The sequence below is a fragment of the Durio zibethinus genome, chromosome 5 (assembly GCF_047325235.1).
Source record: "Durio zibethinus cultivar Kanyao isolate XHJ-2024 chromosome 5, ASM4732523v1, whole genome shotgun sequence".
NCBI lineage: Eukaryota > Viridiplantae > Streptophyta > Magnoliopsida > Malvales > Malvaceae > Durio > Durio zibethinus.
In genome coordinates this window covers 5,441,826-5,454,012 of record NC_143166.1, presented here as the reverse complement: position 1 = coordinate 5,454,012, position 12,187 = coordinate 5,441,826, and the positions used below count along the sequence as shown (strand labels likewise).

Below are 12,187 nucleotides of genomic sequence, written 5' to 3'. Positions count from 1 at the left end.
TTTCTAAAGGTATAAAAGGCCAAAAATCTTTTTGCTTTCTTAGAATTTGACTTCTCTCTCTTTCTCTCTCTCCTCTTTTTTTTCCTTATTTCTCTCTCTAAGGCCGATGAACGCCAATGGAACTTTCGTCAAATTCTAAAAAAACACGTCGAAATTTGAGAATTTTTGTTGGAAATCGACGAAAATTGCAAAGTTGGATAGAAAATTTAAATGAAAATCTAGAATTTTTAGAAATTTTTCAAAAATGTGCCAAAAACACCAATTAGGCTCCCTTCATCTTTCAATTGCCAAATCAAACTTACAACCTTCCTAAAATTTCTAGAAAACTTTCTACCAAAAAAAGTTATTTTTTTCTTCTCTCAAATTTTTTTGTACTACTTTGATTCCTTTATGCTTACTGTGTGATTTGCTATTTATTTATAAGGTAAAGTTCAAGCTTGATCAATGTTATGATAAAGATGGAATTCTTCAAAATTAAAAATTACATCTTATCATTGAATGGGTTTTATCTCTAAGAAAAATACTTTTTCAATTTCAAACTTAAAAAATGGATTATCATTTGAAGATAAAATTCAATTCTCCAATTTCATAACCAATTACCACTAGCCCTTCCTATCAAATAATTCTCGGCTATTTGATTTTTTAATTATCTCTTTTTTTAAAAACTAATAAGATAAAATATTTAAAGATAAATATAATTAAAATTAAAGATAAACCATAATAAAAAATTAAAATCAGATAAAGAAAATATTAAAAATAAATAACCAAGATAAATAAGATATATATATATACATGTGGATAAAATAAAAGTAAAATCATAAAATAATAAAACATAAAAAGAAAAAAAATAAAAAATTGGATAATTAGATTTAAATCAGATCCAAGCCCAACTAATTTAGGTCCAATTAGTTTGAACCCTTATATTTACAATTTTTTAAAATAAAATTATAGTTATAAGTACTTAAAAATATAATATATATTTCAAGGATGGGGTGATTTAACCAGAAGGAAGCATGCATTAATTATTTTTTATTGTAGCATGCGCTAACCATTGCACCAAATGCATGCATAATAGATTTACTCTAAATAAAATTAGATAACAAAAATTTACCCAACCTAATCGATCGCTAGAACTACCTCTATAGCCCAATACGAAGTGAAGGAATGCAGAAATTTAAATGATTCAAATATCAAACAATTCAACCCTTGTCAAAATATGAATTCTACCAATTTTTCAACTATTGATGAAGCTATGAATAAATGCTCTTACTCTTTTACCATATTAGTATTTTTTTGTGCATTAGTATATTAATAGTTTACTTGTATTCATAATTAATATTTTATAAAACGTCAATCAAGTGACATGTTTTTGAAATTATACTTGTAGATTGTGAATTTGAGAGAGTTTAAACATATAATATTTTTCTTAATCAAATATATAATAGTTTAAAGCGAATTTAAGGAAAAATTAAAAATTTCAAAAAAAATTATAAAATAAAAAATCAATAGTTCATGTTTCACTTTTATAGCACTATATGTTTAACGGTAAATAGTGCATATATATATTTTTTATTTATTTATCTTTTTGTTTTACTTTATTTCTTAAAGCACTGTTATGATGTACTTTATATCACTGGAATTTTTTTTTCTTTAAAAATTCAGAACAAGTTTTTGAGAATTGTGAGTTGACTTCCGATCCATCTAAACTGCAAGAAAACTAACTGAGCAAAATAGTGAAGTCAAATGTTCGGCTTTGCTCGAAAGGAAATAAATTAAATACTTTGTAAAAAAAAAAAAAAAAAGCAAAATGCATGCGAAATAGGGAAAAGCACATGGGTTGGGGTTGTGATTATTGAAGACACGTGAAATCAAAGCCGACAAACAGTCGAAGCCATATGGGAGGGTGTGTGTCTCTGTAATCTTGGTCATGTGTTGCCAACCAAACCTCCTTTGTTTTTGTTTTTTTTTTTTTTTCTCGAAGGAATATTTCTTAAACAAATTAAATAACTAACTGAAGGATTAGGAATATAATAATATTCTTAGTTTATGATTTAATTAAAGAGTTATAATATAATAACTACATAATTTATTGATAAAGTATTAATTTTTAATTTTACTAATCACAATTTAAATCTCAAATATAAAAAATATGGATAAACGAATCTTACTTCATAAACACATGGTAAACCACGGCTTGAACAATGCAAACAGGTAGGGTAGGGCCAATGCCCTGTTATGGACTCTCAACAATTAGACAAGTGCAAACAAATAATAGGGATTACTTGCTTAAACTATATACTAATTTAATGCCATTTGCTTATAATGTTTTGTTTTTCTTATATATAAAAATTTTTGGGTGCAAGTCGGCAAGTACTGCAGTTCACAATAAAATTCCATATTAAAGAAAACAAATTAAAGTAAAACGTATATAGGAAATAAAAATTCATAAATATTTTATAAACCCATGTTGAGTACGTATATATAATGTGTATAAAAATTTATATTAATTTTATCATTTTATGTTGATTATAACAAACTTTTCACCTTCCAATAATTAATAATTGAATTATATATATTTACGTATAATCATCTAATTAATAAAGTCAACTTTTATGTTCGTTAAATCGACTTATACTCAAATATCACATCATTATTAAAAAAGATCAACATCCAAACTTTTCGTCATAATATAGCTCACCCAATCCTATATTACTCATCTATCAAGACTTTTTCATCTACTAATTCCATTAATATCCATTAATAGGTCACCTCAACAGTTTAAATTTATTTTCAATTTATTTAAAATTATTAAATGTAATTTATATTTATTTACATAGATCCTCTTTAATTTTTACTAAGAAATTTTCATCAATAATCCTTGACTCGAGTAATGTTATCATCCAATATCTCATATACAAAATAAAAAAAGAGATCTAAATACATATTTTAAACTCTTCATTTTTAAGTCTTATTCATACTCTTTATAGTTCACCTTTTTTCTTAAAAAATCTTGAGCACTTGATTGATTTGAACATTAGGGGTACATCCTAAAAAACAAACTCCAACACCCCTTAACCATGTTTTCTTATTGCAAGTTCAGACCAGTCCAACTCATTTTTCAGCTCACCAACCAGCTCGTCCCCATAAAAAAACACCATCAACAATATATGAACTTGTAACTTTCAATAATTTTTTCCTTATTTATCCTTCCAAATATATCAAAGTTTATGCTCTATCTTTTTGTTTTTTATTTCATTCAAGGACTTCAAGTTAATCAACATCACAAATTTTAGTAAGGGATCCTATATAAATTTTACTTCTTAGTTGAATAAAGTTACATGATTTTTTTTTAAACATCTCTTTAATTTTTTTTTATACATAGGAGACAAAAACTTGGGAATAAAAAAAAAAAGTTATAATTATTGAGATTCGGATTTCAAACCTACTAAATTCTACTTTTTATAAATAATTACATAAATAAATTAAGCTAAGTTTTCAATTCACATCTTTTAATTTTCATACATAATAAAATTATTTAATAAATTTAGAATTAACTTTTTTGGATAAATTTAGAACTAACATTGAAGAATGAGAATAAGTGTAAAACAATGTAAGAAAAATGATATTTCATTCAATTATAGTATAATTTAAAAATCAAGTACGTAATGAATTTGTTGTTAAATTCCTTTCCTTATGTGTCTTTTTTTTTTTTTTTTTCGCAACACTTCTTTTACGTAATGAAATAAATTAATAAATTTAGAACTAATTTTGTAAAATAAAAATAAGTATAAAAAAATGTAAAATGAAATTGACATAATATGATTCAATCATAATATAATTTTAAAACCAAGTAGGTGATGAAATTATTATTTCCTTGCTTTCACAACTGAATATTTGAGTTACATGGCGTTTTTTTTTTTTTTTTCGCAGAACCTTTTTCAGTACATAGTAAAGTAGATTATTATTTTTAAACTTTTGATTTAGTGGTTAAAAGCGTTTGAAGAGACATTAAAGACCTAATTTCGAATCAAATCCTTCCCCTCCCCTTTACTTGTATTAGAATTTCGCTCTCGTGATATAATAAAAAATAAATAAATTACTAAATTTAGAACTAACTTTCTAAAGTGAGAATAAATGTAAAGCAATGTTAAAAATATCTAATCTAATTCAATCATAGTATAATTTTAAAATCAAGTACGTGATGAAGTTATTGTTTCTTTTCCTCTACTTCTCAACTGAGTAAGGTTCATTATCGTGCTTTTTTTCCTTTTTTTTTTTGGCAATATCTCTTTTATTACATAATAAAGTAGATTAATAAATATAGAACTAATTTTAAGTGTAAAACAATTTTTAAAAAATTGACAAATATGGTTCAATCATAAGATAATTTCAAAAATTAAGTAAGTGATTAAATTATTATTTTCTTACTTTCTACTTCTCAATTGAATTACTTAGCCCTTTCTTTTTTTTGTTTCTTTTTTACAACACCTCTTTTAATACATAATGAATTGGATTAATAAATTTAAAAAAAATTATCAAATATACTGATAATGAAATTTTTTAACTTCACAAGTAAAATTAAAATGATAACACATATCCATTTTATATTTAAAAGAATTAATTTAAAAAAAATGTGACATATATTATCATTTTAACCCGGCTTATAAAATTATAAAAATTTGCTGTTAATGTATTAAATAATTTTTCTAAATTTAAGATCAATTTTGTATTATTCAAATCCACCGTTACTCTGCTGAATGATCCATCATTTAGGTTGCAATCATTGTTTGCACCTAAATCTAATAATTACTTGGAGTAACGTTTGATTTGTATTTTTAAACCGTCAAAAATTAGATTTTAATTATTGAAAATTAAGAGTATATAATATTCTATCAATAAATCATATAATTATGAACAAATTTGTAATTAGTTGCCGACAGGATTATCACGACAAATATAACAATGAATTTTGTTATTCAAAACCCAAGCGTTAAGAATTAACAGATCTCGACTAACAATTTCAAAGCTGAAACTAAATCCTGAATTAATAACAACAATTTCTCAGATTTAGCTGTATATTTTGTGATATTGTTAAAACTTATTTTAAATTGTAGTGCATGTTCATTCACATAGCTATTATTTTTATGCATTGGATCTTCTTTTTCAAGGCCCCCTTGAGCTTTTACGTTTAGTGCTTTTCACACATTATTTCATATTTTCTTATGTTGGATAAGATACACACAAGCATTTTTATCTCTTCTTATTTTTGGCATTTTAAAATATTGGGGGATCTCTTTAATTCAGATCAAAAAATAGTTCTTTAAAGTAAATTTGGTGGAAATGCTTATTTGTGACAAACTATTTTAGTTTTCATAAATTAAATTAATTATAAAAATTATGTTTGTCTTTCAAGTGAAAAATTATATTTACTCCATGAAAAAATTATGTTTAATCATTAATAAAAAAAAATTACATTTGTTCACCAACAATTATCATATAAAGATAAGCGTTTCCATCAAGTGTCTAATTTTTTTAATAAAATTATTTTCACTTATTCTTTTAGAAAGTTTTTGAAATTTTGTCATATTCTAAGTTTTATAAGGTAAAAGTTTTACTGTTACTTTTACATTATTAAAAGTGTTCATAGACCGGGTCGAGCCAAGTCAAGTTTGAATTAAGCTCATACTTTATATTAATAGTTTATATACTTATCAAGTCTAAGTTTGAATTAGGCTCATATTTTATATTAATAGCTTATATACTAGTTTAGGTTTAGTCCAATTTGAAATTTTAGAACTAAATTTTTTTTTGAATTCGGCTCAAATTAAAAAAAAAAAATCCTAAACTCATTCATTAAACTTACTTTATATAATAAAATTTTAAAAAATATAATTAAATTAAGTTTAACGAGATTATATTCAATTCACATATATATATAATAAAAATAAAAATTATATATATAAAAATTAAAAATAAAAATTATATAAAAATAAAAATTTAATTTAATAGAAAATATATATAGTTTTTATTTTTAATTTATATATGTGTATATACTTTAGGTATATATAAAAATAAAAAATTTATATATGTGAATTCAGGCTAAGTCGAACTAAGTTTGAGCTTTAAATCTTTTGTTGCCCAACCTGAAATTTAAAAAAAACCTAAAAATTGTGCTTAAACTCGTTTAACGGATTTTAATTTTTTGTTTAAGCCCTCTTAAAACTTCGATGGACCTTCAGATTTGGACAAATAACCAAACCCTTGAACAGGTTTATACATGACTCAACCATATTAATTTCTTATTATCATTATTTTATGTTTAATTTTTTAATAATTAAAGGATACCTTCTGACGTGATGAAAGTACATATCGAATCATATTCTTAAATGAAGCTTAATCAATCAATTCTATTTTTTCCGATGAGATGGGAGTGTCGATTCAAATTCCTAAATGGGGAAAAAATCTTTCCCGCTACTTAAAAGTAGTGAAAACTTCTATTACTTTATTTAATGGTAGTATATGCACTATCAACTAAATCTAAGGTTGAAATTTATTCAAATTATTTTTATCTTTTTAATTAAATTTTATTTATATTTATATTTAATTTTAAATAATTAAATTTCAACCTCAAACTTAATTAAAGTGTATTTATCATTATTGGATAAAATAATGAAAACTTCTCCTATTTTTAAGTCGTTAAATAGTGGAGAGCATCCTTTCCCTAAAAAAACTAAGAGTTTGAATTTTACCACACTTTTAGTATGATGTAATTGAGCTCTTCGCACCATCAATTGAATTTAAATATAAATTCTAGTGAAATATATTCAGTATAATTTTTTTTTATAATTTTTTTTTCAATCACAATTATTATAATTTTTTTTAGTCATATTTAAAGTAACTTTTATTATTATTTTCAATTTCACTAAAATCAATCTTACCATCTATCCAAATGGACCTTAATCAACTAATTCTATTGTTTTTTATTTGGCCGGTCAACAAAATGGCAAATTTTAGTGAAGAATTTGATTTAGGTGCACAAAGACTAAAGAGATAACTCTTTTTAATCATTAACAAGTGGTTGTTTCAATCGGTTAAAATCGTTTTCCTCGACGAAAAAGTTTTGATTTCGAATCCTGTCCATTTGTAACCTATCTACCTCCGGATTTTTCTTAACAAAAAAAAAAAAGAAAACTCTCCTTAATTGTTATAGTATTTACACCTTCAGATTCTGTCATTAATAATTCCTAGATTTTTCTGCCTTTTAACGCCTTTTTTTTTATTTTTTTTGTTTTATTCTCTTAAAACGAGAATCAGACAGATTTGTGAAAACCAAAATTAAACGAGAAAGGGTTCATGCACCCTCCCACCCGGCTCCCTCATTTCCTTCCCTATATATACATACATTCCCATTTCCTCATTCCACTACCCTAAACAATATTTACTTGCATAAAAGTAATTTTACAATCACTTTTAGAGAAGCCAGGATGGTGGTCGGCTTTGAGAAGTCAGTTTCCGCAACCAAATCCGTCCCGTCCTCTGCCAAGAAGACTCTTTCCTCGGACTCTGTCATCAACTTTGCTCGGTTAGTCCATTGCCTGTATTAATTTCTTTGGCAAATGCATGCCTTTTTTATTAATTTCCTTCTCTTTTTTCCCCTCGTTGAGGTGTCACTGTTACATTAATATTCCACTGTTTCATAATACTAACACTAATTCTACACTCCAATTTTGTTGGCTTATAAATTCTACTTTGATGCATCTAATGCAAGGAATGTTTTGGGTTTTGGCTGGCTTTATGTTTATTGCCTGTCAAAGTGATTGATAATTTGATATGATTAATGGAATTTTTCAACAGTGGTGATCCTACGATGTATGAGTCCTACTGGAAGAGGTTGGGAGAAAGGTGTACTGTGGTGATTTCTGGCAATGATTTGATGAGCTACTTCAGCGACGCCGAAAAAGTATGCTGGTTTTTGATGCCAGAGCTTGATCATGCCATTCGGAGATTGCACCGCGTGGTTGGGAATGCCATCGCTGATGATGATAGATTCATCGTGGTTGGGAATGGCTCAACTCAGCTCTTCCAGGCTTTGCTCTATGCCCTTTCTTCTCCTAATGAGCCTGAGCCCATTAGTGTGGTAGCTGCTGTCCCTTTCTACTCGGTAAGCCTCTAATTGATGCAATTACAACCGTTGATTTTGGTTGACTTCAGAGATTTGACTTCTTTTCTTTTACTATTCCTCAGTTAAGTCAAATCAATGTTTCCACATCTCCTGTTGGATGTATATTAGGCCATGGTTTGCTCCTTGTGGGCTTTTCCTTAATGTTTAATTCTCTGCAATAAAAACTTCTTCCATCAAAGCAATTGGTTCCATTTTTCAATGACATTGGGAAACGTTGCAATAGGGGTTGCCAGAGGGAATAGAAAAATTACTGAGAAAAAGAATGGGACAAAGGGACAGACATGTTTTCTTTAACACTTAGGATTTAGAAACAACTATCAAACATATGCACGTAGCATTTTTTTGGATCTTAGGGCGATCATGGTAACATGGGCATGTCTAGTTTTCGAAGCATGTGGTGGGTCAACCCCAGATTTCTACGGTCTGGTTCCAAACTTGGTGAAAGAGTCACTTCAGGCATTTTCTCCTCAATGTGTATGAAAAAAGGACATTCATGGGCTAAGTTTAACCAGCATGTATTAAATAGAAATTAGCAGGCACCAGGATTTTTCAGTGATTGGACCCCATCATAGTTGTTTGTGGAGGATCATTTTGAGCAGCTTTTTAGATACAAAAGCCAGACATTTAGCATGTTACTCACGTTTTCAAGAGACCATCGAGTTCTCTTATACTAATAAAATAATAGTGTAAATGATCATTAAAATGCTCTCTTTGCACATTCTCACGTGCCTTATGTCTCTAATTTCTTGAAAAGATTATCATCCACGCATGAAATTTAACTTGGTGCTGCCAAAACTATGTCCTTTTCCTCTTGTTTTCGAACCTCTATTTACTAAAATTTACCTTGATTGCAGTCATATCCAGAGGAGACTGAATTCCTGTGTTCAGGGCTGTACAAATGGGCAGGTGATGCATACTCCTTTGATAAAGATGGACCTTACATAGAAGTGGTCACTTCACCCAACAACCCTGATGGTGCAATTCGAGAAGCTGTAGTGAATCGTGAAGGTGGTAAACTTATTCACGACCTAGCCTATTATTGGCCTCAATACACGCCCATTACTAGTAGGGCTGATTATGATGTTATGCTTTTCACCCTCTCCAAAGCCACAGGACATGCTGGTTCTCGCATTGGGTAAGAATCTTCCGCCATGAAATATATAATCTAGAAAAATCTTTAATTTGGAGTATTTATTCGAAATATTTTGATCATTTAATTTATAATACTGCAGCTGGGCTATCGTTAAGGATAAAGAAATCACCACCAAGATGGTTAAGTTCATAGAGCTGAGCAGCATTGGGGTATCCAAAGAATCCCAGCTCCGGGCTGCCAAGATTCTAGGAGTGATCAGCGACGACTGCCAGAATTCTGGTCCTAACAGAGAAGAAAACTTCTTTGAATATGGACAGCGCCTCATGTCTGAAAGGTGGGAAAAGCTGCGGGAAGTGGTTAAACGCAATGGAGTTTTCAGTCTGCCAAAGTACCCGCAAGATTACTGCAACTTCATTGGCAAATACACTGATTCGAACCCTGGTAAATGCAACATATATAAAAGTTAATTGCATCATTTTGATTATACTAACTCCATTCGATGAACCTTGAATTTGGTTTCTTTTTTCTCATACAGCCTTTGCATGGCTGAAGAGCAAGGACGGCGTGAACTGTGACAATCTCTTAAGAGAGCATAAATTAGTCACAAGGTGCGGGACGAATTTTGGTGTTGGATCAAAGTATACAAGGATTAGCATGCTGAGTCCTGATGAGGAGTTTAACCTTTTCTTGGAGAGGTTATCAGCAATCCAAGGACCACCAATGGAAAGATTAATCGTGAAGGGCTGAAAAGCAAAAGCCTTTGATTATCGGAATGTAGATGGAACTTGGAAGTTAGAACATTTAGACTTTACTGGCTAGGAAAGTAGAATGCATAAGTAGGGTGGAAAATAATTAGGACTTATGGTTTAAGCAGTTGATTCTATACCTATGATAGTTTCAAATGTATGTTGCTTGTTTAATTATAATAATAATGTTAATTTGTTACAAAATATTTCAGTGATAGTACTTCAATGGTATAGATGAATTGATAAAATTGTTCGTGCTGTAATTAAAGTCAACCTATTCTGACAGTTTACATACTCATCTCAAATTAAGCTTTTGAGGAAAAACTCACAACTAGATAAATAAAACAAAGTTACAATACAAATTAAGATTTATATTTGATGTATTATCAGTGTATATATTTTATATACTGTTAGTAAATAAGATAATACATCTTATTAATGAAGTGAATCAGATTATGTCACCTCATTAATAAGTAAATTTTTTAAAAAAATATTAATTTTTGTTTATTTATTTTGAAAGCTGATATGTGTTCATTAATAAGTAAGTATCATCTTATTTACTGATGATGTATAAAATCTATACATTGATAGTGTATAAATATAAACTCTATAAATTATTCATAAAAGAGCTTACCATAGCCTTATAAACAGAAAAGGCAAGTCAAGTCAACTATTTTCCCTAAGAAGGTCCTAGGAATTGTTGTGCTTTGAAATGGTTTGAAAGCCTTCATCACTGCAATGGGGCAATTTCAGAGGTCTTAATGCAAAGGGAGCAGTGACAATTTTAGAGACTGAGATTAGGGTGGAATTGCTCCAAATTTAATCTGATCACTCCCTCCATCAATTTAAAATTTGGAAGCAGCCTCAAATTTCTTTACCAATGTGCTTTCCACCTGTACAGTTGGATGTCAATTCCAGGAAAATTTGAAGGTTCAGTTTTAAGGTAAGTTAAAAAGGAAGATCCGTAGAGGCACAAGATGCAGGTTTTATGCATAGTGTTGTTGTAATTATCCAAAAAAAAAAGAAGACGAAGGTCTTGAAGGAGAGGTGGGGGAAAAAATGGTCCCAATGAGGGGGACAAATTTGTTATTACGATATCTTAATATGTTTCATTGCTTCCAGAGACAACGGGACAATGCCCGCCATCTCCATAATGGATGCAAATAACCAGCTATCAATATCATGATGTTCAAAGACATTATTTTGTTTTTGTCGGAAAGATTGTAAGACATTAATTAATTTATAGTTTCATGTTTATTAGCTTTATCTGGTTTCCATCTAACTTCGGCCTACAGGGTAGAAGTCCTGATGCGGCAAGCGTGAAGATTCAAATCGTACTAATTGGAATTCTAATTGTAACCTCACCTTCGAATCCTTTCGCATTTTTTCTTTTCTTCAGCCAATCGATTCCTTTCGCTTTAAAGTTATTATTATTTACTTCCACTTTCAAGTTTCGCAACCCCGCCATACCCCCCCCCCCTCTTTCCCCCTTATTATTATATATTTACTAGTTATCTTAGGTCTACCTTGCACCTCTAAATATCCATCCATCCACATTATTAATTTTAGTCGTATTAACTCTCCATATAACTTATTACATGTCACCTTCTCTTTTTTCTTTTCTTTTTTATATTTTTATATTTTTCTTTTTTTTCTATATTTAATAAATAATTTTTTTAAAATAATATGGACTCATTTTATATTAGTGATTAAAAAAATATTTTTTGTTCATTCTTTTTTAAAATAATTTTATAAAAAAAAAGATATTAATGAAAATATCAACATAACATCTCAATTTCTTGTTTTTTTTTTCTTTTCAACCTATATTTTTTAGTTTTATTTTTTAAAAATTTACATAGTAAATTTTGTAAGTAAATGAGGCCAATGTGGTATCCATTTTGCAACCCTGTTTGGTTTTTTTTTTTTTAAATAGATAAATTTCATAAAAAAAATAAAATAGAGGTAGAAATAACAAAAAATTTATTTTCAATAAATTTCAACTCGTCCTAATACAATAGAGACAATTTTTTTTAAATTGAAATTTGGTTAGAGCAAGGTAGTTTTTTGGAAATCACGGTAAGGTCAAAAGGCAAGTTTAATGTATTCTATCTCAAGATATATATATTATATTATTTATTTATATTTATATTTATATATTATATTAAT

The 12,187-nt window shown here is 28.3% G+C and overlaps 1 protein-coding gene across 1 annotated transcript; it reads left to right on the top strand.

Moving 5' to 3' along the window:
• The first annotated feature begins 7,484 nt into the window (after positions 1-7,484).
• On the top strand, positions 7,485-10,252 carry LOC111282864 (L-tryptophan--pyruvate aminotransferase 1-like). Its single transcript, XM_022871143.2, has 5 exons — positions 7,485-7,582; positions 7,855-8,161; positions 9,037-9,317; positions 9,415-9,716; positions 9,811-10,252. Exons 1-5 carry the CDS (start codon positions 7,485-7,487, stop codon positions 10,020-10,022), a joined length of 1,200 nt encoding a protein of 399 aa, XP_022726878.1. The 3' UTR covers positions 10,023-10,252.
• Positions 10,253-12,187: the final 1,935 nt, after the last annotated feature.

Excerpts from the sequence above, each read along its gene's own strand:
- LOC111282864 (XM_022871143.2), top strand. The coding sequence starts at position 7,485 with ATGGTGGTCGGCTTTGAGAAGTCAGTTTCCGCAACCAAATCCGTCCCG. Across the intron at positions 9,318-9,414 it reads CATGCTGGTTCTCGCATTGG|CTGGGCTATCGTTAAGGATA; the intron begins GTAAGAATCTTC and ends ATAATACTGCAG. Across the intron at positions 9,717-9,810 it reads ATACACTGATTCGAACCCTG|CCTTTGCATGGCTGAAGAGC; the intron begins GTAAATGCAACA and ends TTTCTCATACAG.